We start from the raw sequence: 27,292 nt of genomic DNA on the forward strand, positions 1-27,292 counted from the left end.
TCTCAATCCTCTATAGCAGCGATTCTCAACCTTTTCTGACTCGCTTTTCAGTGTATACTTTCTATGGCGGAGCCCTGTTTAGTATATTATTTATTGGCGGTACCTTTTTAGGCCTCTTTTTTTTTGTTAGTTTATCAAATTTACTGATTTATTTTATTATCCTCGAGTGGCCGCGGAGCCCGCACCGGTTGAGAACCGCTGTTTGGTGTATATCTGAATATACTTGGCAAATATATAGTCGGAAAAAGAAAACTCATTATACCAATTTATTTTAACGTACACGCAAATACAATACTTTTCATCCAGAAACAGTGGATCCCGTGTTGGCGCATTTTTTGAGATTTTGCTGGTATAGAAATTTATAAAATTGCATCAAATTCATGCAATTCGAAGTAAAATTCTGGTTAATTATTAATCAACTTTGCTAAGCAAGATTTTATCGATTGAAAGATAACACGGTAAAATAAAGGCAAATTGTATGTTTCATCCTCAAAGCCATTGTAACTAATTAAAATGCCCATTAAACTTAATTAAATTCCTGTGTTGATGCAAGGTTTAAATTGAAAATATGCTATCACAAATTTCATCCGTATTTGAAGAAATATTCACTATGTTTTTATGGAAGTGAGCCACACACATCGAGGTTAATATTCCGTCAAAAACACAACGTTAGAAAAAAATCCAACAGTTAAAGAGAGAATTTTTCCCTGTCCAGCGACGCGATGCCCCACGAGTGCTGACGTCATTTTCGATTGAGGGGGCCTTATTACTTTCGAAGGTCACGATATGGCCCCCGGTTGAGAACCACTGGTTTAGACTGTTCATTAAGAGATGGCAGCACTGTAACCAATTAATTAGAGGTATTTTCAATCACAATTCGTCTTTTTCTCAATCAAATATCCTGATAACTAACCAGTCAGACTATGTCCACTTCTTTCTCAGAGAGTTGGCTGTGACTCTCTCAATGTCCTGTTCTGATATCTGAGAAATATGGCATCAATTTTTGTCAAGTGGGCGGAATGTTCTAACACAACTTTTACAGCAAAATTTTTTGTTTGTTTGTTTACTTCATTATTGTTTACATATTTTATACGTGGATCTGTCATTACAGCTGAAGGCAATCGACATTTTTACAGTAAATATTTTAATTAAATATGTGATAAAACCAATTAATTGAATTTTAATTAATTGAATATCATTCTCTATCCAATAAGCTTATCATCGGTCATCCTTTAAAGCAACGTCAGCGTCCCCAATTGCTGTTAAAAACCGGTTTTTTTCCTCTACCGGCTCCATTGGCCATCTACTTACCCAACTTTCATCCAAGGAATTCCCAACTATGGCTCAAAAAAAGACCAATAATAAACTCAATCCGAAGTCTAAAGAGAATAGTGGGATTGAATCCGTGGCAGCCAATCATCTGTGGTGGTCTATATTCGTCATCATAACGTGCATCGCATTCGCCACGAGACTCTACAAGATATCCGAGCCGGACCACGTGTGCTGGGATGAGACCCATTTCGGTAAAATGGGGAGCTGGTACATCAACCATACATTCTTCTTTGATGTGCATCCACCCCTGGGTAAGATGCTCATTGGGCTGGCTGGTAAACTCACCGGTTACAATGGTACCTTCGCTTTCAGCAAGCCCGGAGACAAGTACGGTGACCACAATTACATTGGTATGAGGTTGTTCTGCGTCTCCTTGGGGACTATGATAATACCGTTCACTTTTATTATTGTGTGGGAGAAGACGCGGTCCCTCCTAGCATCTGTGTTTGCCTCGCTGTTCGTCATATTCGATGTAGGTATGATTACATTGTCGCAGTACATTCTTCTCGACCCTATATTGATGTTCTTCATAATAGGGTCTGTGCTCGGAGTCGTTAAGTTTCAATCCTGTAAAGATTCGCCGTTCACCGTCGAGTGGTGGTTCTGGATGACCTGGACTGGTGCTTTTATTTCGTGTTCTATAAGTGTCAAGTTCGTTGGCTTGTTTGCTGTGATACTCGTCGGTTTGCATACTGTTGCTGACCTGTGGGAGATGTTCGGGAATCTCGACGTGCCGATGTTGCATATAATGAAGCAGTTTCTCGCTCGTGTTCTGTGCTTGATTGTTCTGCCCGTGGCTTTGTATGTCCTGTTTTTCTACGTTCATCTCAAAACTTTGTACAAGAGTGGTACTGGGGACGGTTTTTTCAGTTCTGCATTCCAGTCACAGTTGGAAGGTAATTCGTTGTATCATGCCCATATGCCAAGGGATTTGGCCTACGGTGCTGTGGTGACGATCAAGAACCATAGAACCGGCGGTGGGTATTTGCATTCGCATTGGCATCTGTATCCCGAAGGTGTTGGAGCAAGACAACAACAGGTCACTGCATATTCGCACAAGGATGAGAATAACAAGTGGATGATCAAGCGGCATGACGTCCAGCCGAATTTAAAGAAGAAAAATGCTCCGATCGAACTCGTGAAGAACGGTGATCTCATTAGACTTGAGCATGTCATAACGACCAGAAACCTGCACAGTCACAAGGAACCAGCACCCATTACTAAGAGGCACCTACAGGTCACCTGCTATGGAGAAAATGGAACCGGCGATCACAATGATATATGGAGGATAGAAATAGTCGGCGAAGCAACTCCGAAAGTAGTTACAGCTGTTACAAGTAAAGTTAGGTTCGTCCATTACTTGACAAATTGCGCTTTACATTCGCACTCAAAACAGTTACCGAAATGGGGCTACGAACAGATGGAAGTGACGTGTAATCTCAACATGCGAGACAAAAACAATGTATGGAATATAGAAGACAACGTTTTCCCGAGGCTACCAAACGTTAGCTTTGAGGTATACGCTCCAGGTTTCTTGGAAATGTTTTATGAATCTCATGCCGTGATGTTTCAAGGAAATTCAGGCTTGAAGCCTAAAGACGGCGAAGTTACATCCAGACCTTGGCAGTGGCCAATCAATCTCCGTGGCCAGTTTTTCTCTGGCCAACAGTATCGAATATACTTACTGGGCAACCCGATTATATGGTGGGGAAATCTCATTATATTATTGATCTTCTTGGTGCTGCGGTTGTTTGTCGCGGTTCGGAAGCAACGGGGATACATAGAAAGACCCGAAGTGGACTCCCTTAACGAGAGGACTATGAACGCAGCGAACTGGCTCTTCATCGGTTGGGCTCTCCATTACTTACCATTCTACACCATGGGTCGTGTTTTGTATTTCCATCATTATTTCCCGGCCCTGCTGTTCAGTTCCATGTTATCTGCTGTGATAATCGATTACATTATGAAGATAAGTCTTCTGACTCTCCCATCAAGTATTTGTAACGTTTTTTATCATACGGTGTTGGGTGGTACATTGGCCGTCGTTGTGTACAGTTTTGTGTTGTTCTCACCACTGAGTTATGGAATCGAAGCCGCTGATAAGGACAATGAAACCAATCACATGAACTCTCTGAAATGGCTTGAATCTTGGGAATTCTAAACAACAAGAGACATTTTTTTAATGGTGAGGGGTTTCGTAACAGAAATTGTGCATTGGGTCATGAGACAACTGTGAAGCTATCGCTAATAGCAAAACCAAGTGTTGCCCCAGAATGTTAAATTAGCATAATTTAACTTCAAGCGATAAGGAAAACGGGTACCTATCAGGATGACAATGGGAATAATTATTACTTTTTAAATAAAGAAGCGACAAAAAATAGTTGTGTTAAGGGTTGACTAAAAGGTTGCCATTTAAATCATAAGCTCAAAAAGAAATGCCAGTCTGTCATTGACGTAACAAGAGCACTCAAAATATGACAATTCGAAAAAAGCTGATAATCATCCTAAACCCGTCGGTGATGAAAAATGTGATAATGGAAGAAGAGTTGTGTTATTTTTCTCTGTGTTGTCAGTTGCAGTCACAATTTCTCGAATTGAATCTTTGCTATGTACCCAGTGGGGTGGGACTCCATCAGTTTGGTAGAAGTGACTTCTAATGTTTTAAGAGTTTGGGAAATCATTTGTTAAATATGACACCTGTAATTACAGTTCTCTTGAAGCCTGAGATATGTTTCCAACGAAACAGATTATTAAATTAATTGAAACCCACCACTTCATATGTCCATTGCTCAAGTCATATTTTTTCGAATGAGAGAACTCCTGATATTGATTCTCCATGAAATTTTCTATATAATGTGTTAATATAGTAATAATTACTATATAATGATTTAATATATTACATTCAATTTTAAGATCATTTCCAAGTTTTGTCGATAATCGTATTTACTCATTGGAAATTATTATTTTTTAATCGATAAAATGGCTCTAGTAGTTTGAATATCATTTGTAAAATGACTGTTTTGTTTTGTTCACATAAATTTTCCCGTTTCAATGAGATAATCATTGGGGTGTGTCACAAAAAAAAAATTATATGTGTGTCATGTAATTTACTTGGATGTGTGATGGAATATGTGCCTTTTGTAAACGCAGTATCAGATTGAATAAATTATAATTTTATGATAAAGTTTAAATTTTTATTGCGAATATCGCAACATGTCTAGCAAGATCAAGTCTGGGAATAGGAATAGGCTAAAGCCCATGAGAATTAGTTTTGCTTGACAAATCCCAGGCCGCTGTGGAGAATTAAAATTAAAATCTCGGTTTGGAGGAGAGGAGAAGCTTGGCTTCCAAGAATTTGGCTGGCGCACAATCTTTTTCTTTTTTACCTTTCATACGTAGAATATACCATTTTCCTTGTCTTTTAATTGCAGGCGAAGATAGACCTGAAGGTCTGGGATGGAGGAAGCATGATGATAATGGCAATGCAAAAATACACATATATTTGATAATAAGAGGTCCCCCCTCCCATATCACCGCCCATGTCAAAAGACAAGAAATTATTGGAAAATCTTTTACATTGAGGTTAAGAAAGATGCTAAATGATTTTGAGGTCCAGTCTGCATCAGTGCAGATAGACTTGAAAGCAGAGGACACGATGATGCAAAAAAAAGAGGCAATTCATATTTATGCAAATATGTTTGATCAGTCGGCCAGCTTCATCATTGCATCATGCTGGTCTAGCTCGAGGGGAGGTCTCTAAAGGCTTATGAAAATCAAAATCTTTCTCTCACCCCGAAAACATGGCCTGGTTTTTCATGGGGACAAATATGAATTTTTAGAGTCTTATAAAAAGTGTTGTTTGAGGCAGAGATGTGGGGATGGGAGAGGGGTGAGCCATGCCTATAATACAAAAACCAGCCAATGTCGGGGGTCCTAAAAATTAGTGGGCCCTGGGCATGTGCCCCATTTGCCCATTCGAGAAACAAGGCATGCCTGTTCATCATAGGGTTGGGCTATGGGCAAACACACACACAAGACTTTTTTAGGGTTCTTTATATACAGCATTCTTTGAGGTTAAAAGCATGTGAAGAGGGGGCATCGAGGGTCATGCTTTCCCCTCCAAGACTACCAAAAATAATTTTTTGAGTGCATGAATATTTGTCAATATTTTTTAAGTGAAAATATAAAAAGTCAAACGGAGGGGACTTAGTTGGCTATAGCCCAGGGCGACAACTTTGGAGGGGCAACAAATTTTCGGAATGAGTGGCTAAGAAAGTTAGTGCCTAATGGGAGAATGGTGGCAAAATTTTATAATCACGAATCCGTCTCAGCCTGAAGAGTGAGAAACTTATGCCAGTGAGTGACCTAGAGAATTTCCAATTATATAACTGAACAAAAGAGTGACCTACACAGCTTGCGCAAGATTGTGAATGACCGAAAGAGTGACACAAAGCATTTGCAAGCATGTGAATGGCTGAAAGAGTGCCTAGAGTATATGCAAGCATGAGTAGCCAAAACTACACACGAGCATGTTAGGGACCAAGAGAGTACCAAAGCATATGAGTGACCAAAACAGTGTGTGAACATGAGAGTGATTAAAAACAATATGCAAGCATGTAGGCAACCAAAAGTGTGACTTTTGGCATGCTTGTGCATTTACAAGTGTCTGGGCTAAACTGGAGCACAGGGCAGTGAATTTGAGAAATCGATGCTCATGAAAATTAGACTAGATTGAGAGAACAGCGGCAAAATTTGTGTAGCCCACAGGCAGCAGAACCGTAAATATGCCTCTGGGTTCAAGATGTGTGTGTGTGGTTAGTCATCTAAATAATATATAGAGTTTAAATTTGAGGTTACTGTGGAGGGGGGGGGCAGTGCCGTCTTAACACATGGGCCCACCCGGGAACCTCAAGAGAAGGGGGGCCTCACAAAAATGGTAACTAATTGAAATTTTCCAAGTAGGGCCTCTGAAAAATCAATTGGCCTGGGGGCTTATGACGTTCTTAAGACGGCCCTGGGGGAGAGGTTGAACCAATTTCTTTTCGCTAAGTTCTTGAGTACTAATTTGGCGTCTAAACATTTGGAATTTTAGGTGCCATCTTTCATCTACCTACAGACTGGGAATCAGGGGCCGTTCAAGTATTACGTCATCATCGATGGGGGGGGAGGGGGGGTTTCCGATTTGCTGACTTTTGATGGGAAGGGGGGTATGGATAATGCTTACGTCATCAACCACCCTTTATCAAAATATGAGTTGGATTCAGAGGGGCAGAGCTGATGACGAAATTTTGCTGACAAGGGGGAGGGGGTCAAAAATGGCTAAAAATTTGCTTACGTAATACTTGAACGGCCCCACATCGGAAAATTGAAGCCGATTATGGAACAGCTGGTGCCATCTATTTCTAAAAACGCAAATAAAACACATCTATTGTCATCCTTTAAAACTAGATGGCAGTATACTTTTTTTCTTTCAAACCGAGCACAACTCAGGTCTATCACCATCAATAGGCGATTTACTTTACTACCTAGTGAATTGTGCCGGAAGTGTAACTGTGTGCGTGTACCTAACAGTCTGAGTGCGTATATAGTGTTGTGTTTGATTTTTCATTGCTGCCATCTATAATTCAGAAGTGAAGTGAGTGATGTGTTATGATTGATGGCCGTATACTTGTCATCTACGAATATTTTTCATGGTGAAATTGTATACGTCAAAGTCGTACTCATAGTCAATGGGAGAAACTACAGTAAGTCAAAACCGGCCAGATTTACAATGTTTATAATTTGAATATTTATTATAGATTATTTTGTATTTGTCGGCTATCTGGACAAGCATTAGCATGGTTCCCCCGCCAACTAGGCTTTTTAGTAAGAACAGAATTACTTTTTTATTAGCCTTTATCGGCAATATCAGGGCTTAGCTGCGAATTCATCATGCCTGCCACCATGTTTGTTGACATATCGAAATTCAGACGACTTTGACTAATAGCAGAAAAAAAATCCTATACGAATTTGCTGTCATCTATGGTTTCAAAACGGTACTATTTAATGGTTTTTCGTTAACTTTTTAAATAATAGGCGACAGCGTAAGTCCTAATTTCTTCTGATTGCGTTTCATTGATGAAGTCCTTAAATTCATTAATAGATGGCAGCAAAAGCATGTCTTTGAAAGCGGTTACGAAAATTAGTCAGATATATATTATTTTAGGAATGGCAACATGCGTTCTCCGTCTGTTGGTAAACAAAAGTCGCAATGGTACTTTTCATGATGTATCTTGGAGCCTCTTGTTAACAAAAAAAAAAAAACACCCTTTATCAATACAACTTCGAATTCAAGTTCAATACAAACTATGGCTGGCAGTTTTTTTAATGTGGCGCGATCTGTCAGGACCTGTTATGGTGAGTTTGCCGTTCAGTGTTTGTATTTTTATCCATTGATGGCTCCTAACAAAACAGCTGGAAGGGGGGGGGGGAGACACCAAAATCGTTTGCATTGCACAGTCGACACTCCGTTATAACGATAACACGTTATAGCGACCATTCCATTGCAACAATTGGTAGGATAAGTCCGAAATCTTTTCACAGAACGACTATACATGTTTTACTTTCGATATTACGACCCTCCCAATATAACGTCTCTTTTTGATAGGACGATGAGGAGGTATTATGATACGGGCAGGGGCTCGATTTCTACCTGGGCAAGTGGCGCATTTGTCATGGACTTCATGATTTTTGGGGAGCCCCCCAAAATATATAAACATAATATTCACTGACTAACCAAATATCTTTGACCCCCCCCCCCCCCACCGACAAGGGTAGGCTGACAGGGCCTTGGACAGTGCTCATCACTTTTTGTTTTGCATCAGCAATAAATTCAATATGGGGGGGGGTGCTGCCCTGCTCCAAGATGTGGGGACCCCTCCCCATTATTTTCTGCTTCACCCTGGGCCAACCAAAGTCAAAATCAATCCATCATACCGATATGGGTAATCAATATCTTTTGTTTATTGATTTATTTTTCACACCATACTGAAACAATAATGCTCTATCGACACAACATTAATGTAAATCGGTGGATCTCAAACATTTTCCACCCATGACTCCCTTACCCTAGTCAGCGGCTATCTCACAATAGTTTATCAAAGAATCACTTCAAAACACCAAACTAGCATGCCTCAATACCTATAGCTCTCCGCGACACGCATCTGACAGCGATTAGTGATGCAGACTTTGAGCACCACTGACGTAAATAATTTGCTCAGTGAGCCTAATCGATATCTTAACAACACTGAAAACCCATCATTTAGGTTCAGCAGTTGCCATCAGCAATCATTTTTTGCAGAAATAGTGAAAGTTCATGCTCATCCTGACGCAGGGCCCCCAGGCTACAATCAGGCAGGGCTTTCAGACCAGACCTTGCACAGGTCTTTATGTAGTAGGATTATGGCATGGGGAAAAAACTGAACAAAAAAAAATTATGGCAATTGTCCCAGTTCACGTGGCTGGAGCTCTATTAGGGCGAAAACATAGTAAGGTGGAAAGCAAAGCAACTAGGGATGAAGAGATCAGAGCAGCGAAATCAAACATGGATTCCAATGGCTTGTTTTCACTGTTAAAAAGCGGTAGTGGGGTCAAAAATGTCACGAGAATCGTTGATGTTAAGTTCTCGATGTACTTCAAAATGGCATAGACGATCAAATGGAAACAGCAAGTATCGAATAATTTTCATAAATTTCCCGTCAAATTTTTTCTATGCTCATGTCCTTAACCGAACCGAAAATGATTCATATTTTCAGTTTTAAGCTAATTTATCATGCACCGTGTGTAGGAAAATGTATTTGAGTAGTCTGAATTTAAAAAGAAATCATGTATATATGTTTGGTTCTGTGGAAAAATTAGCAAGTTTTATTTGTTTGTTTATTTCCTGTGTACCGTCAATATTTCCATATTGGAAACGTACCGAATGTTTTTTTTTTATGCTGGATTTTTGTGTGTCAATAATTATGTTTCTTGTGTATAAAAAAAATGAAACTAACAAATATTCACACAAGTAAAGCTGTTAGAACAGTGTGGGGGGGGGGGATTTTCCTCTTCTACCCTTCCGCCTATGCTAATAATACAAATTTGAAACGCCAGTGGGGCTCGTTAATAAACTTGATATTTTTCTTAATTTTTTACTCATAAATTTAGTAGAAAATATAATTGATTTTCGCAGGAAGTGATCACACTCAGTGCTGCGAAAAAAGATGTAGGGAGCCCCAAAGCAGAATGTTTAGCACTGTTCTGCGACGAGCCCTCGGCTGACTGGAAATGTTCTGCGGTAAAAATCCCCATACATATAATAGTGTTTTTTGCACTTTTTCTTAAAATTCTTCCAAATTGTTCTGCAGTAAGAGTAATTGTTCTGCGACGTACGTCGTAGATTTCAGCACATTCTGCTTTGGGGGGTAGGGAGGAAAGCGACCAAAATATGAGTGGAATATTTCCGTAGTTATATTTAAAAATAGCAATATTCACAACACTATTATTTCGAGACTGTTGTCTGTTAAATAATGGTTTTTATAATTATGAAATTTTGGTAAATTTTAAACATGCAGAGAATTCTTTGATTTAAAAAATCAAGCTGATTGCGAGTTTCTGTTTGATACTCTCTGCTATAATAATCTAATCTGCGTTAAAAATCTGTAAAAAGCATGTACAAGAGGCTGATTACTCATAAAACATGCACACAAAGTTTGCATACCCCTGAAAAGTCTGTACAAGGTATGCAATAGAGTCTTGCATAACCCTCTAACAATTCATAGGAATCGTGCTCAGAAGACTCTCTTCTCCCCTCCCCCCTATAAATTCTTATATGATATTCTTGCCCCATAGATATGAATATCAGACTTGCATAACCCCCCCCCCCCCCATACAAAGTATGTATAGCATGCTTTCTTTTCCTCCAGATTCACTTATTACACTCAATTATTTGTAGGCATGCAAAACCCACTAGAAGTCTGTGCAAAGGCACGTGCAGGTTTTCTCACCTCCAAAAATTCTTATTAAACACTTGATTACCCATTTCAGAGCCGTATTGTGCTTCCCTCCTGGGCCACAGGGCAGAATTTTCTTGGGCTCTCACAAATGTTATTATTATGTAAAATAAGTGTAAATTTTCTGTGAGCTCCCCCCCCCCATTTGGCTCGGGCCCCAGTCTGTCTAGCCTGAGCCTCCCGGCCAAGGACCATGACTGAAAATAAGAGAATTAGCGCAGCCCTTGGGCTGGCACAAAAGACAGGCTCACTCAAGCCACCCAGTCAAGACCCGTGTTTGAAAATTAGAGAAGTAGCCCAGCACCTGGGCTGGCCATGCACAAGGGGCTGTTCAAGTATTAGGTAAGCAAATTTTTATCCATTTTTGACCCCCCCCCCTTTCTTGTTAGCAAAACGCTGACCCCCCCCCCCCTTGTAAGCAAGATTTCGTCATCAACTCTGCCCCTCTGAATCCTATCTCATATTTTCATAAAGGGTGGTCAATGACGTAAGCATTATCCAACCCCCCTCCCCCCCATCAAAAGTCAGCAAATCGGAACCCCCCCCCCCCATCGATGATGATGTAATACTTGAATGACCTCCAAGATGGGCTCACCCAAGCCCATCAGCCAGCGTGACGTGACCCAGCGCCGGGAGTGGCAACAGGACACAATGAAACAGAAATGACTGACTTGAATATACAGCATAAGGACGTGTATATTTGTATATATTCAAATTTATACCCCCCCCCCCCTCCCCAGCATGACCCAACCCACTCGGGTAAAGGGCTTATATCCTGGAGGGGACAGAGCCGGGTCATGTCTGTTCTGACAGTTGGTCCAGCCTAGTTAGGGGCCTGACTCATAGGTAGAGCTCCTGGAAACTATGTTTGTGCAAACTGTGATGCCAATATTATCACTATTATAGCTGTTCCCTCTACGACATTTTTTTTAAACTTTGGACTGGAAACTGATTTTGTAACTCTGAGATGGAGGGTGATGAGATCGCTCAGAATATTCCAGGCTTATCCATAGTTATTTTCAAGGTGTTTGTGGTAGAACAAATTATAATATGTTAACTGTGTTACATTTGATTGATTATGTCTGCCTTTCTTCTTTTTTTTTTCAAGGATCGTTCCAGCTAGATTTCAAGAGATTCGCAACACGCCCTACTCGAGGGACAACGCAAACACGGAGGGCACCAGGTGTGAAAATAATGGATGGCGATCATGTCAGAAAAGGACAAATACTGATGAAGCAGTTCAATTTGCATTTCCACCCAGGGCTGAATGTAATTTTTTCCCCCCATTTTTTAAAATTTTACCGAAAATATTTCCTTATTGATATTACAACATTGATGTGTGTGTGTGTGTGTGTCAAATATCTGAGAGGACACGTAAAAAGCCTAATCCATGGCAGGGATCGGAAAAGCAACACTGATCGCTGTGTTGCTGAGCAATACCATTCAAATTTCGCTAAGGCATATTTGCTAAAGGGCTCTATGGAATATGACGAAAAAGTTTAATTTAAAATCTCTACTGATTTTTTCTCGTATGTTTGTTTTATATTCGTGATATATGGCGAGGAAAAATATGTGACTACTTAGCATGGTAATATTTTCGTAATACATTGTTAGTTCGCAATTTTACACTGTAACGCCCACCAAATGAGAGTTTCGAAAGTGTCCTGGTTTTTAACAACGATTTCCAGGATTTAGTAGGCACCTCATCTGGTCACCCTGAAACCCTACCCTTAAAACTCAATTACGAAGTTATGGCCATGCCTCTCCTAAGCCCTGAAAAAGAAGAAAATCCAAGTTTATATATTCACTGCAATCAAGTGTAATATTTATTGAGATATTCAAATTTGAAAAACCGAAGAAAGTTGGGGAAGAAAACACAATAAACGTGCGATAAAACATGGCTTACCAACATTTAATTTTTTCTTTCTCATCAACTTTTCTCCATTTGTGGAATTAAAATATCTCAGAGGATATTGCACTCAGAAACATGGAAGTTTTTTGTTTGTTGGCCTCGGGAGACAGGACAACAGGGTGCAGTATAAAAAGTTTATTTTTTTTCTAGTAATTGGAAGTATGTCTCTAGGACCAACGGTTCATCAGTAAAATGTTGTGCATGCTGCTATGCACCCTGTATGGCAGTATAAAAAGCAATGAGAATAGTTTTCTCCTCCAAGCACATGGATCCCCCCCCAAAATGTCTCCTAGGACCCCTGGTTGAGAAACCCCTATCTTAAAATTTATATTAAATGGTTTGAGTAACCCTAATACGTGGTATAAAATGCTAGTTTTGTTCTTTTATTGCAGGTAGATATCAATTCGAAAAATAGCCTGTATGCAATGGCAAATGGCAGAGTGATGATAACATGTGAGAAGTTCAATCCGAATGACGAAAGCAGCCAGAATGCAAAGTATTATCCTAATTTGAACACACCTCGTTATAAACGATACTTTCACGTGATCCCTTTTAAGCAAAGTATGAAGTTCAAGTTAGTTGACTTGGTGTAGCAGTGTTCGTGTGTATGTGTGGTAACATCATATTGAAATACATAGTAAATTTATAATTTGGCCTGTTTGTGTATTTTTTCAGAATATATGCCATGGTGCTTATAATGAACATAATTTTTGATCTTGCAGCACTACATATGTTCAGAATCAAAACAAATTAAATTCATAAATACCGTATTTACTCTCATATAGGATGACCTCGCAAATAAGACGGATTATTGTTTTAGAAATCAAAATAAAGGAAAAAACTGGAATGTATTAATTAAATTCCTTATTTTCCTTTATTCACAAATAATAGCTTAAGAATTTTAGGAAGAGGCGGCCTAAATGCAGTATGATATGTGTCAGGGTATTATTGTCATTTATATGGGATTTCTGAATAAAAGTGCTAGAGTTACTTCTTAAATTAATTCCCATTTTTCATTGTCTTTCAGTGGCATGTCTTGTTTAGATATTTGCTCGCGCATATAGGACGACGTAAATTTTTGCAGCAGAATTGAATGAAAACCTTGTCCTGTACATGAGTAAATATGGTATGTCTGAGTAAATGAGAGCAATCTGATATCTATCTATCACATTTGAGAAAATATTATTCCAGCATGCTAAAAGCATGAATAAGCAAAATTTTTCCCTTTTTTTTATCAGCTGGTTTAGATACCTTATTTTGATAAGTAAGTTTTGCATGAAACGTGAAAGTGTATCCCGTGTTGAAACACGTTACAAAACATTTTGTAATATGTAACCTTTTCCCAAGGACATTAGAGATTCATACTTCTGGCATACAAGAGACAATATACAGGGTGCATAGCGAATGGGGGGAAATGGCATTTTACTGGCGAACCATTGATCCTAAAGGTACACTTCCAATTTAAAAAAAAAGTTTCCAAATAATCTGTATTACTCAGGTATGCATAGGCATACACAGAATTTTCTTGGGAGGTTCTGATTTTTTCCTTCTGGGGGGTTACATTTTTTCCTGCAAAATAACACTATAATCTTGACTCGGGGGGGGGGCTTAGAACCCCAAACCCCCCCCCCCCTTGCGTACATCAATGCAGGTATGTCATTCATGTTTCAAGGGGTTGTGCAGTTACTAAAAGGAAAAAAACTTTTTATGAGGATATAATCCTTACAACCCAATTAGAAAGTTAATTACCATCTCTTTTAATCCCAAAAAATAAAAAGTACACGTTTCTAAGTGGAATATTCACTGAGATATTCAAATTCAAGAGGAGGAAGAAAAAACAATGAATAAGGGGTAAAACACGTTTTACCCGCATTTAATTTTTTCACTTTCTCACCAACTTTTCTTTGTTTTTAGAATTCAAATATCTCAGAGGATATTGCACTTAGAAACGTGGAATTTTTTCTGTTGGCATCAGAAGAAACGGGCAACAACTTTCTAATTGGGTTTTTTTGCATACGAGGACTGTATGAAAGTTTTTTTTTAAATTTCAATAACTATATATTAACCCTGTAACATGAATGACATATCTGAGTACTACGTGTTATTTAGAAACTTTTTCTAATTGGAAGTACACCTCTAGGATCAGTGGTTCACCAGTAAAATGCTATACTCCCTGTTTGCTATAAACTCTGTATAATTGATCCAAGTGCACAAAAAATTTATACAAAAAAAGAAAATGTCACAAAGGATAAGTAAAAATTAAATGCATTTTAACACCAAACATTTTTATACATGTTCGAAATTGTGGGAGGAAGGATTGCCTGCATACCTTTGAAAAACGATTTGAAATTAAAATATAAATTTTTCTGAAGGGTGGGGGGGGGGGTGCATCATCTGATTCGTAATAAGAATCCACTTTTCTTAACTACAGATTTGATCATTAGTTAGTTTGTGAGGGAAGGGAATTTTGCAACCACATTCTTAACTAAGAATCTTCCCCCCCCCCTACTCTGTTGTTAAGAATCAACTTAGAAAGTGGGGTCACCCACTTAACCCTACAGTGCATACTGTTGCTGATCGGGAACACCAACTTTAAACATGTTTATTTTCCCATTGCCAACTTCATGTTTGAAACATTCATTATTCCCATTTTTCATTTTCTTTCGAAAGCCATTCATAGATGGCAGTAAAACTCAATTAAAAAAAGAAATATAAATATTCTGTAACCTGTCAAAAAAGAAAATAAAGCACTGTAGGGTCAAAGTGGTTTAATTGCATTTCTTATTTTTTTTACGTTGAAGTTTGCAACCCAAATTTTTCTTCTTTCTGTAGTTTGAATCACACAAAGAAGGTAGTTATGTATTTGGAAAGTAATAATACTTCAACATCTATTTTATATGCTATTTTACCATCCTCTGTAAGGCCCTGTATAAGAAGTACAATTCGGAATAGATTTTTTAAAATATTTTTTTCCGGCTTTCTATAGGCTTCATTAATTATAGAAAAAATTATCAGCTCAAATTAAAAAATCATGCATTATAGGGTTAAGGCAACGATTTTTCCTTCCATGCGAGATGGTGTCTATCCTTCCTTCAATATGGAAGCTTTTTTTATGATTCTGACTGTTTTAAGAAATGGAAAAAATAGTATTTAACATGCATTTTTATTGCCAAATAAGAAATTCATCCAACTTTTCAATTTATTTAAAAAAATATCTTAAGTTTGTGTGGAGGAGTTAAAGTTAGTGGTGGAGTCCATATATGTTAAGACTGGTTCGTAAATTGACCTCGCTAATGTTCAAATTTCAGACTTTGGTCAGCCAGTTTGTAAAGTGGCTGGAGATCCCTGGGCAAAGTCCAAAAAGATAAGAGGCATGATTCAGAGTTATTGCAGAGTTGACGTATTTTCCCATGTCCACGCTATCCACGGCAACCTATCACATCTTGTAATGATGGTATAATTTTAAGTTTCCTTGAAAGTTTTCATTCTCAACTATATGGTGGATCAATTTCAAGTGTCCTCTCACTAATGAACACCAGGTGTTCCATCTCCTTCAATATCCTCGACACGTTCCATGAAGAATTCAGGAAAGCTTCAACCACAGAGTTTGTCAATGTTACTAGCTCTTGAGGTACATCGTATGGCAGGATGTGTTTGATGAAATGTCTTCCAGCATTTATAACGTTAAGTTTTTCATTGTAGTTGTGGCAGGAACCTTTGATGCATGGCACACATACATTTTGAGCCGGCAAGGGAAGACAGCATTCATTCCTATCACATGAAGGGTTACTCGTGCCTATGTAGTCAATGTCCACAAGCTTAATTTCTCCGTCTAGTATCACGAATTGTTGTCGTCGAAAGTCATTCAGTGCTACGGGACCCAGAGATGAAAATGAGAGGTGATTCAACAGTTTTGTTAGACCCATGGAGACCTGTAAAAGAAGGTAAATTTTAAATTGTTTGATAGATAAGAGTGAACTTTCGTGGTCAAGATGAGAAGATTTTGAGATTGATATTAAAGGTCTACGGCCGTGGTTTCCAAAAGATGGTCAGCAAGAGGTCACCAATGGTGGGAGGGGGAGCCTTGCAGCATTATGTGTTTTAGAGCAAAAAAGAAATTTAAATGCAAATTTAGCAAGAGATTATGGCAGTGTCTCTTGAAGTGTGCATTCCTGCTTCCATGGGCGTTTTAATAACTACTCAAGGGTGTTGTGCCAAGGAGTTTTTATACAGTAATTAGTGGGAGTTAGACTTTATATGAATATTTGCACAGCTGTTACTGCAATGTGACGATATTTTTATTAATTCTTTTATTTTTAAAACATGATCTTTATGCAGGGCTAGAACTAGATAGGGAAGGGGATAACTGCCCCAGGCAGCAGTTTTAGGTGGGAACAAAGAACACAGTTATAGAATTATCAAATTTTAAAATTGTAGGGTGGCAAAAAGTCCCAGTTACTGCCCTGTCCTCGTGTATTCCAAAGAGATCTGTATGATCTATTCAGGAAATTTGTTAGTGTTAGTAAATCTGTGCCCAAACCAGGATTCGAACCCAGACCTGCACAGCAAGGCCGTAGTGAGGAGGGGAACTTGGGGGTTGGTCCCCGCCCACCCCTCAAAAAGTGAGAAATTGCCTAAAAACAGGGGAAAAGATGGCCAAATATATTATTCTATCAATTCTGGTTCCTCCCAGAAATGTAAGTGGTCCCCCTCTGAACGAAATTTCTGGCTATGGGCCTGCTGCACAGTCCTTTTGCTGGTGCTGCCATCTGCCTTCCACATGCCGAAATAAAGATGTTGAATGCTTGAGTTTTTCATGTTATGTAAGTATCATGCTCTGTGTGGTCCTTTTGAGCCCTGGTGCACACTTTGGGAACTACCAGTCTAGAGGAATTTTGAAAAGCGCTTTCCTTCAGGGGAAAACTCTCAAACAATTTCACCCGCTATTAAATGTGAGTGGAGTCAACAAGGACTTCAAATTAAAGCTTTGCTTATTTTTTATTTTACCGAGTTCGTGTGAAATTACAAAAATTCCAGAAGTATTTCTTGCGAAAAATTTATGTGTTCCTGTTTCAAATTAAATCATTTATAATTTAACATTGCAAAATAATAATAATTCCTACACAAAACAATTATTTCAAAGTTCTAACCTTCAATCTCGCTGGCCATGACATACGTAGCAAATGTATAATATTTATTGGATCACCATATTCTTCCATTATGCCAACTGTTGTATCAATATCAGCAATGGATGGATTCATTGGTATGCAGTAGCCTAGGACCTACAAAGAAGATAGACGATAGATTCACTATAAGTTCATGAATTTTTGAATACACAGCAAAAATTTTATACTTATATTTCAATGAATGGGAAGGGGGAATATTTTTTACCCGAGTGAAAATACAATCGAAGACTTATTATAATGAGAGCTTACAATCTAAATTATCATTATAACAGACTTCCATTATAAGAGAATGTCTTTTTTTTTTTTTTAAATTCCTGCTTTAAAATGTCTTTTAGATCATTTCGCCTACAAATGAACAGAACTCCAGTCATGAAATTGCGTTTCTGTGATTCTCTTGGACATTTTTGCTCAGAATTCTGTATTATCAAAGTGATTTAGCCTATAAACCAATTAAAATTCTCAGTTGTTATATCAGTGCCCACTTTCATGGATTCATTAACATTTTCCTGCTAATCAGAATAAGTTTTTTAATACGATTTGTACAGCAGCTTGGAAACAATGTTAAACTGTCGTTCTGCTCAGATTGGTCCTGGCAGTGACCCTCAAAGCAGAATATTTTGCATTGTTCTGCAACAAGCCCTGGGCTGTGACTGGAAATGCTCTGCAGTAACCACATAATCTGCCGCTGTGGTGGTTGAGTGGTCATAGTGACGGACTTGCATCCCGGGTCAGAACCCCACTGTCACCACAATGGCGGTCGGCTGAAGTTGGTTTTCTGTGGTTCCTAACTTCGAGGCACAGATGTGAGCCGATCTCCCCATTAAAAAGTCATGCCACGGAGAGCAACAGGCTTACAATAGTATACTATTCAATCATTACACTTCATGCACAGTTAGAAAAGTTTATGGCAGCACTACACATAAATATTACACAGAAACAAACTTCATGGAAGGTTCACTACACGCACACATTTCAACATGTACCAATTCATTAGAAGCTCCGCAGAGGAATATGGACGAGGTGCATGTCTGTTTTAGTAGTAGTAACCATAATAAAACGAATCCAAAATTAACATATTAATGTTTTCGACACTTTTCTCCAAATTCTTCCAGATTGTTTTTCAGTAGTGCTGATTGTTCTGCAATGAAAGTCACAGATTTTGGCATTGGGGAGGGGGGGGGCAATTACCAGGGTCACATAATCACTGAGAGAGACAAAAGTCAAGTAAAATCGTCACATATAATATATATATAGTGGGGGAAGCCTGAAAATAAGAAGATTGGTTTTCTGTGGTTCCCAATCATAAGGCATGAATGCAAAACAGCCAATCTTCCCAATAAAAAGAAAAAGTCTTGCCACAGAGAGCAACAGGCCTACAAGGGTACATTATACAATTAGTACACCACACTCATAGTTTGATGGCAGCAATACAACAAGCTTTACACAGAAACAAACTTCATGTTAGGTTTAAAACACATACACATTTTCCCGGTGTGGCCCAGGTCTTCGAACACCTGCTAGGCAGTGGCACGTCATGATCTGGTTAGGGGGACAAATCGATTTCCTGACATGCACAGGCATGTACTTTTTTAACCACAGGCCCGACGCTGGTATACAAAGTACTGATTCGGACATAAAATTAGGTTTTAAATAATAAAAGTAAATTGATGACCCTATTAGGTACATCAATTTAATTTGGTAGGTATAATCTACCAAGTAATATATTTGTACATAACCCACTGTAATATATTTATGCAATTATATTAAAAGACACTGATGAAACAACCACCTTTATAACATTAGGATGTACCATAGCCCTCAGCCTTAATATTTCTAGCAGCAATTTGGAAGCTGCTTCTAAGTAACAGTCATAAAACGATGAGGCTCCCCCGGAGAGACACGTTTTGACTTGATGCCCGTACGGGTTGACGAATTTGAAAGCGACGGTGACGTTGTTGAACTTGCCCTTGTAGGTCTCTTTAGTCCAACCAGTGGCAACGAATCTCTTATTGGAGATGGAGCGGAAAGTTGAACAGTTGAGATTGGTGTCTAAAGGAGAAGAAGCGTTGAGTCTCCACTCGCCATCGATCAATACGAAATGTTGGTGGAGGACTTCGTGGAACTGAGACACTCTCCGGCTACTTTCCACCGGGAGATCAGCGTTATCCGGAGAATCCCTGGAGTACAAATAGGCCGCGAACAACAGTATGAGAAACCCTAAAGCTGCTGTCACTAACGAAGAGCGACCGCGGCGAATGAAAAAGTATCTACTGCATCTCATTTGATCTGGAGAAAAATTTAAATTGTAAACAATAAACAAAACAATGAATTTCCTTTTTTAAAAAACTTCAAATGAGTACTCATCTGAATTGCGGCTTCATTCCTTCCCATACAACTGCTGAGAAATGCCTTAGTGAGGTGGGTAGAGAGAGATGAGAATGTATATCATTGGCTGTTAATGATCAGCTGACCTTTTACAGCCAATCAAATCTACCGTTTTTTTTTCCTCAAAAAAAATCGGCATAGTCAATTTTCAACGCTCTCTCCTTCAGTTCAATAACTGAGCATAAACGTTTGTGTTTTCGTGCATTTTTGTTGCAGTTGGTACTTGTTTGTGTATCTTTATGATAAGTGAGTGTGTGTCAAGAGAATATTCGTGTCAAATTCACGTTGTTTCTATGTGATTGTGTCAAAAGTGAGCCTTTTTTGTTTTGTTTATTTCAGTTTTTAGCCCATGAAATTTTGTTCATTTCATTTATTATCATTGCTGACGTGTTAGAAATTCCCGAAAACAAAGGGATGGGCTTTTAAAGCGTCGCAAGAAATGTGTCATTGTCCGGTGTCTAATGTTTTGGACACCATGTGAATTTTTGTTTAACCTATAAAGTGGAAAAGATAATTATTGTGCAACTTTCATTGTACATGAAATAGGTGCAACTCTCTGTGCTACTAATGTGCATACAGAGGTGTATTTACAGGATGCTGGACTTAGTGAGGCGCATGGGGGGGGGGGAACGGCAAATTTGTTGAATGATAATCAAGAAAATTAGTATGATGGGAGAAGAGTGGCAAAGTTTGTACACCCCACAGAGGTGATAAACCAATAAATCTGCCTCTGCCTAGAGAGCGAGGGACTGTGTCAGTGAGTGACCTAAAGAGTTTGGAATGTAAGGGACCCATAGGTCGAGATGGACTTTCAGCTGCATGAGCAGAGGAACTACTTCACAAGTTCATGACTTGCGGCACTATTCCAGATCGTTCAAGTGGCCACAGTTTTCATGACAGACTTCATGTTTTCAAACCCATGAAGTAGCCTACACTCTCTGAAAGGTTGAGCGCCCTTGCTGTATGACCACAAACAGCTATGTGGTCATGCTGTGTTAATGTACTGTCCCGTACTCCTTAAAAGTTGGAGTGTGTTACCTACATATTTTTCACCATTTCTAGAAGAGGAGCCGGATTCATCTCTTAAAAGCCTTGTGTGATAGACCCACAATATTGAAATTTATGCATTTATTCACTGTTGTCAATAATACATAGATGGTGGCATCAATGTAATGCTTGTCGTGATTGCACGCTATTGGGTGTCAATTAAGCCCCCTTCAAATTATTCCAATTTTGGAGCTCCTTGAAACTCCAGGCTGGCTTGAGATCTGAAAAATTTGCCTCCAACATTTTGTCATTGGGACTTTTTGCCCCAACCAATTGAGTAATGATCTTATAAGTGACCAAGTGAGTGAATAAGCAATTGAGTCTTTTATACACACACATATATATATACACATTCACTCAGTTGGCAACTCACTTAGTCACTCAATTGAATTCTTACTGTTTTTCATACAGTCATTAAAATAAAAGAATATTGTCTCGAAAGACAATACTTATCCTCACTCTCCACATCAGCAGAAGAAACTACTCCACAAGTTCGACTGGATGCAGCTCAAATGCTCGCCATATATTTCAGACCCCACTTCTTTTTGCCTCCTCATACATATGAAGTTAGAGGTAAGATAAAGATTTCAGAATGACGGACCAATGACATGAACATGATGGAGCTGAAAATACAGTCGAATCCAGTTATAACGAAATCCAAGAGACCGGAAAAATCACTTTGTTATGAAGAAATTCTAAGTTTTTGCATTGTTCTTATGTAAACCTATCTGGTATGATTAGAAAAGTCTTCATTAAAATGAGATTTTCGCTATAATGGTATTAGACTGTAAAAGCAGTGGGCTCAAAGATCTACTACAGCAGGGAAATCTTAGCTATGGCAGATATGTCACTCTATTTTCAATTTCTGGAGTCTTAGGTTATATCAAGAGTGCCACGGATATCCAGGCAAGTAATGTTTAGGGTGGTAGGTCCTGCCTGGCTATTACTTAAACATACATTCACCTCATCAACATTACTCTGGGGAATTTCTAACGAATTTGTACACGCAGGAACGTGTTACATGTGTGTATTTGCGTAGCCCTAACATATTAGTACTCTAAGAGTTGTGTGTGTGTTTTGTGTCATGCTGGTGCCGCCATCTGTTTTCCATATTTTGAGATGGAAACGAAAATGGCTGAATTTTCATGTTATGTAAGTATTGTATTGGAAGTTCTGCCTGATCTCTGTGGACAAAATTTCTGGTGGTAGATGCATTGGAAAGTTGGAAAACTGCAGAGTAAAAACCTGGCAGGAATATTGCTGGCCTGCCAGTTTATATACAGTGGAACTTTGCTTAACAAGCGTAAGGGGTTGTTGAAGTATTATGTCAGCAAACTTTTAGCCATTTTTGATCTCCCGTCAGCACTGCCCCCACCTCCTAACGCATATTGGTGGGATCAAAAATGGACATGGGAGGGGGCGAATAGGGGGCTCTTGTGTCTCCCCAGACGAGTTTTTTTTCTAATGTAAAAAATATTTTAAAAAAAAATTAAAATCCCAAAAGAAAATACCTTTATATGTTATTATAATCAATTTCTGTTAATTTCAATGCTATTTGAAAGGTAAGAACTCAAAATTTATCTTTAAAAAATTCATTGCGACCCACTCTTTAAGACTTATATGGTAAACCCTTGGCCCCATGGGTTATCTGATGTGGCTTGCTCCTCTTAAACCTAATTTTGTAAAAATGAACTAAGCAGCACATTTACAAATTGCTTAAATGACCCGTGGTACAATTCCGGAGTATTTAAGTGGCCCATGCCACATTTTCAGATCACTGAAGTAGGCCTCAAAGATCACTTTAAAGTAACCCAAACACAGTTTTAGAGCACTTAAGTGGTCCCCAGTGCAGTTCTACATCACTCAAGTTACCCGCAGAACATTCCCAGATTACTGAAGTGATCCGTGGCATAATTACGGATCAGTTGAGTGTGATGTGTGGCACAATTCCAGAGCCCTTAAGCGTCCTGGACACATTTCCAGAGCACTTAAGCAGTGTGGAAGCATTTCCATAGCAATGAAGCAGTCCGGAAGCATTTCCATAGCACTTAAGCAGCCCGGATACATTTCCTGAGCACTTGGAGGATCCGTGAAACATTTAGAGATCACTAAAGTGGCTCTGTAGGGGACTTGTCAATAGTAAGAATGTTAGTTCTAGTGCCCAATAACTATCCAAAGGTTTTTACAGTTTTTGGCGCACCGAATAAGATGCTGTTAAGCATATTTTATATTTTCATAAGGGGGAGTGGGGTTGATATGACATGTAAACATCATCCATTTCCCCCCTTCCCCCCCCCCCCCGTCATAAAAAGTCAGCAAATCGGAACCCCCATCGATGCTAGCGTAATACTTAAAATACCCCTAATTCATTCAGTGAACATTCTCGTTAGGCCTATCTGAATTATTCAGATATCAAATCAAATTTCCCCATAGGAAATAATGGAAACTCTAATGATTTGTTTCACAATTATTTATTCCCATAAAAAGGGCATTCAATCAATAATACACGAGTTACAGTAAGCATTGAGTGAGTATATATACATGAAAGACTCACCTGGTCACTTATACGATCACTCACTTGGCTTTATTCGGGAATGCAATAATAATAAAATAAATAATGCAAAACTTTTTTTTAAATGTTATAATATATTATAAATAATGTAAAAACAAAGTCACCGCACATGCATGAACCCAAATTAAAAAAATACTTTTAAGCATGCGAACTGTGTGGTTGAAAGGCTACATCTATCGTAATCGTAAAAGCCATGCTCGAACGTGTGTTCATTTTTTAAGTGAGGCATACTGACCAGAGAGAATATTACACACTTAACTGTACAAGAGAATATTATTCACAATTCTCCAATATGTGTGTGGGCGAAAACGAAAAACCATCAGCCATGGGTCCCACGGTCACACTTTTCACAGGCGCTTTTATAGCGTTGAAGAAGTAAAAAATGATGAGAATAGTCCTGGGCCCTAGGGCTAGTGTCCTGTCAGAACCGCCCTTGGGGGGGGGGTCATGAGCTCAGTTGTGATATTCTAAATAAAAAACCGGAGTGCAAGAATTTTGCTCGTAATGCAAATCATCACTTGTATATTGAATCAAAACTTTTGCTCATTAACCAAAATTTCTCTGTAATCAGTTTAGAAAAATTATAGCACAAAATAGCATAATCATGATGCTCTTGGCTGTGCCATAGGGTGCCCCCCCCCCCCCCCGTGTCAAAATGGTTTGTCTTAACCATGTGTTAAATTTTTACTTGTAATTTTACGAATTTTTGGTTATTGAGTGCACCGTAGAATGTTACTTACATGCATGAAGCTTTTAGGAAAGTGTTTTTGATGATACAGACAATTATGGTTTGAAATCAATAGGCTATCTGGATTATTGTGGTGCAGTGAACTTGGAAAAAGTGTTGTTCTCTCCACCAGGAATCAAACCCAGGACCTTTATCATACCGGGCAAGGCACTAATCATTATACCATAGGGAGAACATCCTTTTTTCCTTAAAACATGCGCAGTAGCATGATTCGCTGAGTAGAGACATTGTAGCCTCTTTTAACTGCAGCTAATCGCCTCCAGGTGGCGGCAGTGGAGATGGATGATGATTTTTGCTCAGCAAAGATGCATGAAATCAACAGGCTACCTGGAGAGAGACACTTTTATCCAAGTTCACGTCAGCATAATATTTAGATATACTATTGATTTCATGTATCTTGGCCAAGCAAAAATCATCTTTCAATTATGGTTTGATTGTGAAAAAAAATATCTGCCTCACATACAGGGATGTACTCACTATCCGCAATTTACAGTAGAATATTGCAGGGCTTGGCAAATCAAAAAAAAAAAATTTAGATGCCAGTCAAATTTCTCAGAAATCAAGCATAAGAGCATAGTTTCTGCTCAAGAAAAATTATCCTAAAGTGGCTACCAATGCCTCTACTCCAGCGCCTTATGCCACAGTGTGTGGAGTAAAGAAGGCAGGGTCAACCTTGCCTAGTATGTAAGAGGGCCTGGGTGTGTGTCCCGGTGGAGACAAGATGACTGTTCTTTCATAGTTCACTTCAGCATAATGTCCAGAAAATGTTTCCTTTGTCATAAAGAATTTAGACTTTTCCAGGACATAATCACCCCCTTCTCATGTTAAATGACACTCTGCAAAGAAATGGGACTTTTTTGTCATCCTCAGATTCCAATCTAGCAATCACATGCAGAGAATGTTGGGCGCCGATGCTGATTTTGTAGTTACCTTGGCAACCTGGCCCCGGGGATTTGTGAAGCTCTGGAATGAGGGATGAATTGCTTGCTTCTAATGTATAGTATAGATCAGCATTACTTGATCTGTGGTCCAAGGAGACAATCCTGGTTGTTCGCATACAGACTTGAAAGTTTATTTCTGTAATTTAAATGAATTATTCAGCTGCATGCAACTACTTATTTGTAATATACACATCATCCATTTTCAATCCACTGCTGGATGTAGGTCTCCACTAAATTTTTCCATTTTACTCTGTCTGAGACTTTTGCCATCCAGTTGACTCCAGCCACCTTTCGGATACATTTAACACCATGGGGCTGCCAATCCAGAGTACTTGTGGTCTATCTGTTATCCTGTCTTCTCGCAGAATTTCTAGCCCATTTCCATTTTAGACGTTTAATTCTTTCCATGATATCTATACTTTCATTTGGCTCCTTATCCCCATGATTCATTTTGTCTCTTATGATGCCTAGCATACATCTATCTTTTCATGCTCTGCTCATCTACTGTGCTACTGAGCAAAATCATCTTCGAAGCAAGCTCGTTGAACATAACTTAAGTCTTTTGCAGATTCATTTTCTAACCCACCTGAATACTGGCCTTCGCCAGTTCTTGTGTGTGTGTGTGTAATTTCCTCTAGTTCATCTGGATTACTGCTGATATTAACAATGCCGTCAGCTAAACGTTAATGGTTGAGAAATGAGAAATTTTTCATTTATTTTAATTCCTTTCTCATCCCAATCCATTTTTTCTAAATCTGAATTGAATTTCATGCTTTCAAGACTCGCATTAGAATTTCTCATGTGTGCCTGCTAACTGAAGATCGGATTCCATCTCTTTTAGAAAAAGGGATATCGAATGAGAAAAAGTGTAACTCCAGTAGAAGTTGGATGGTAATGATGATGTCCATAAATGTCCTGATGGTGACGTTGTTACTGGTTGTTTTCTTATCTTTCTGAAATCGTCATTTGGAGGCGTTTATAGTCCAAGTTTTTTTTTTCCTTTTTGTATTTTACAAGTAAGAGTAGTATCATAATCACTTTCGCTAGCTTTTTTTATTTCGTTTTTCTTACATAAGAGAGGAAAAATAATTTTTAAAGGGTTTTCGAGCCTGAAAGCATTTTTTCCCCCCTCTCTTTAATCGCCGTACACACGCCGCTCTTCCTCGTGTAATTTTTTATTTTTTCTACTCTGATCTTAGGAGAGTTACCGATGCATGGCGCTTTTTCACCTTCTTTAATGTAACGTTATAGTAGTCTCTGTGCGTATTCTTTTCTTCGCTTGTATTCTTCAATTTTTATTTCTTTTTATATATATTTCTTTTAACGATAAGAGCGTACCTTTAACAGCTTCGTGCATGGCATGAGCCTATATCTCGCAACGGGTTCTCTTTGTTCTCCCAAGAGCTCCATAATGTCGATGGACTTTTGACCTCGTGCGCGACTGGTCTGGTCGTTGGACTGTGACCAACACAAACCGATTTTTTTTTTCAGTACTGTATTTTTAAACGTTAGTGGCTATGGTCCGATTTTATCCAGCTTTTTTTTATTCCTGTCTTTTCGCTGTTGTACATCCACCGGATTCTTGAATATATTGTGGTCAATAATAATGAGGCAATTTGAATTTGTCGTCGTCGCATCCTCCTTTTTTTTTTCCGCCTCTTTTTCTCTGATACCTCGTTTGTGTCGGGGAACATAAAATTTGATTGATGGCCACGTTTTTCCTGAACGTGAGGCCCGAGTCTTTGGTCATTCCGTATCCATCTAGACTCATTATCTCTTACCTTTTCTTTCCGAAATGAAAGTGTGGGTTGACTACAATTTATTATTGATATCTTTGAAAAGTTTGGATTTCAAGCTAATTGTTTGGTCTTGCGGTCTCGAATCAGGAACCTATTGCTCTCACGGAGGAACACGTGGTGTGTCCCTTAAACAGAGGTTCGACTGCAGTGATACCCCGGCTAACGAAGATAATTCGTTCCGGAATGATGTTCGTTAGCTGAAACATAGGTGTCTATGAAAAATCATTTAATTCTAGGAACTGCCAAAAATTTAAAAGATATTAATTTTTTGAACACCAAAGAGCGCTTTAAAAAAATTGGCCGGAATCAAAAATGAACAGCTTTAAAATTGGATAAAT

General features: G+C 38.7%; 4 protein-coding genes across 4 annotated transcripts in view; 3 read left to right on the forward strand and 1 right to left on the reverse strand.

The window, feature by feature from the left end:
• The first annotated feature begins 1,072 nt into the window (after nucleotides 1-1,072).
• Nucleotides 1,073-4,516, forward strand: tw (Protein O-mannosyl-transferase 2). Its single transcript, XM_089240272.1, has one exon. The coding sequence runs from the start codon at nucleotides 1,340-1,342 to the stop codon at nucleotides 3,491-3,493; it is 2,154 nt and encodes a 717-aa protein (XP_089096398.1). The 5' UTR covers nucleotides 1,073-1,339; the 3' UTR covers nucleotides 3,494-4,516.
• A 3,042-nt stretch (nucleotides 4,517-7,558) lies between these two features.
• Nucleotides 7,559-12,925, forward strand: mRpL27 (mitochondrial ribosomal protein L27). Its single transcript, XM_089239979.1, has 3 exons — nucleotides 7,559-7,728; nucleotides 11,473-11,633; nucleotides 12,669-12,925. The coding sequence occupies exons 1-3, from the start codon at nucleotides 7,680-7,682 to the stop codon at nucleotides 12,867-12,869; spliced, it is 411 nt and encodes a 136-aa protein (XP_089096105.1). The 5' UTR covers nucleotides 7,559-7,679; the 3' UTR covers nucleotides 12,870-12,925.
• A 2,497-nt stretch (nucleotides 12,926-15,422) lies between these two features.
• Nucleotides 15,423-19,859, reverse strand: LOC149079665 (extracellular tyrosine-protein kinase PKDCC-like). The gene is made up of 3 exons (XM_089240273.1): nucleotides 19,252-19,859; nucleotides 17,427-17,558; nucleotides 15,423-16,208 (listed from the first exon to the last, which is right to left on the reverse strand). The coding sequence occupies exons 1-3, from the start codon at nucleotides 19,741-19,743 to the stop codon at nucleotides 15,765-15,767; spliced, it is 1,068 nt and encodes a 355-aa protein (XP_089096399.1). The 5' UTR covers nucleotides 19,744-19,859; the 3' UTR covers nucleotides 15,423-15,764.
• A 155-nt stretch (nucleotides 19,860-20,014) lies between these two features.
• Nucleotides 20,015-27,292, forward strand: part of LOC149079666 (signal-induced proliferation-associated 1-like protein 2) — an 83,952-nt gene continuing 76,674 nt past the window's right edge. The window contains exon 1 of the mRNA XM_089240274.1: nucleotides 20,015-20,157. The gene's annotated coding sequence lies outside the window, so the exon portion shown is untranslated. The remainder of the gene's footprint in view (nucleotides 20,158-27,292) is intronic.

Source organism: Pholcus phalangioides, unplaced genomic scaffold, assembly GCF_987345545.1.
Source record: "Pholcus phalangioides strain wild (caught in Gottingen) unplaced genomic scaffold, Ppha-v1.0 ptg000012l_1, whole genome shotgun sequence".
Taxonomy (NCBI): domain Eukaryota; kingdom Metazoa; phylum Arthropoda; class Arachnida; order Araneae; family Pholcidae; genus Pholcus; species Pholcus phalangioides.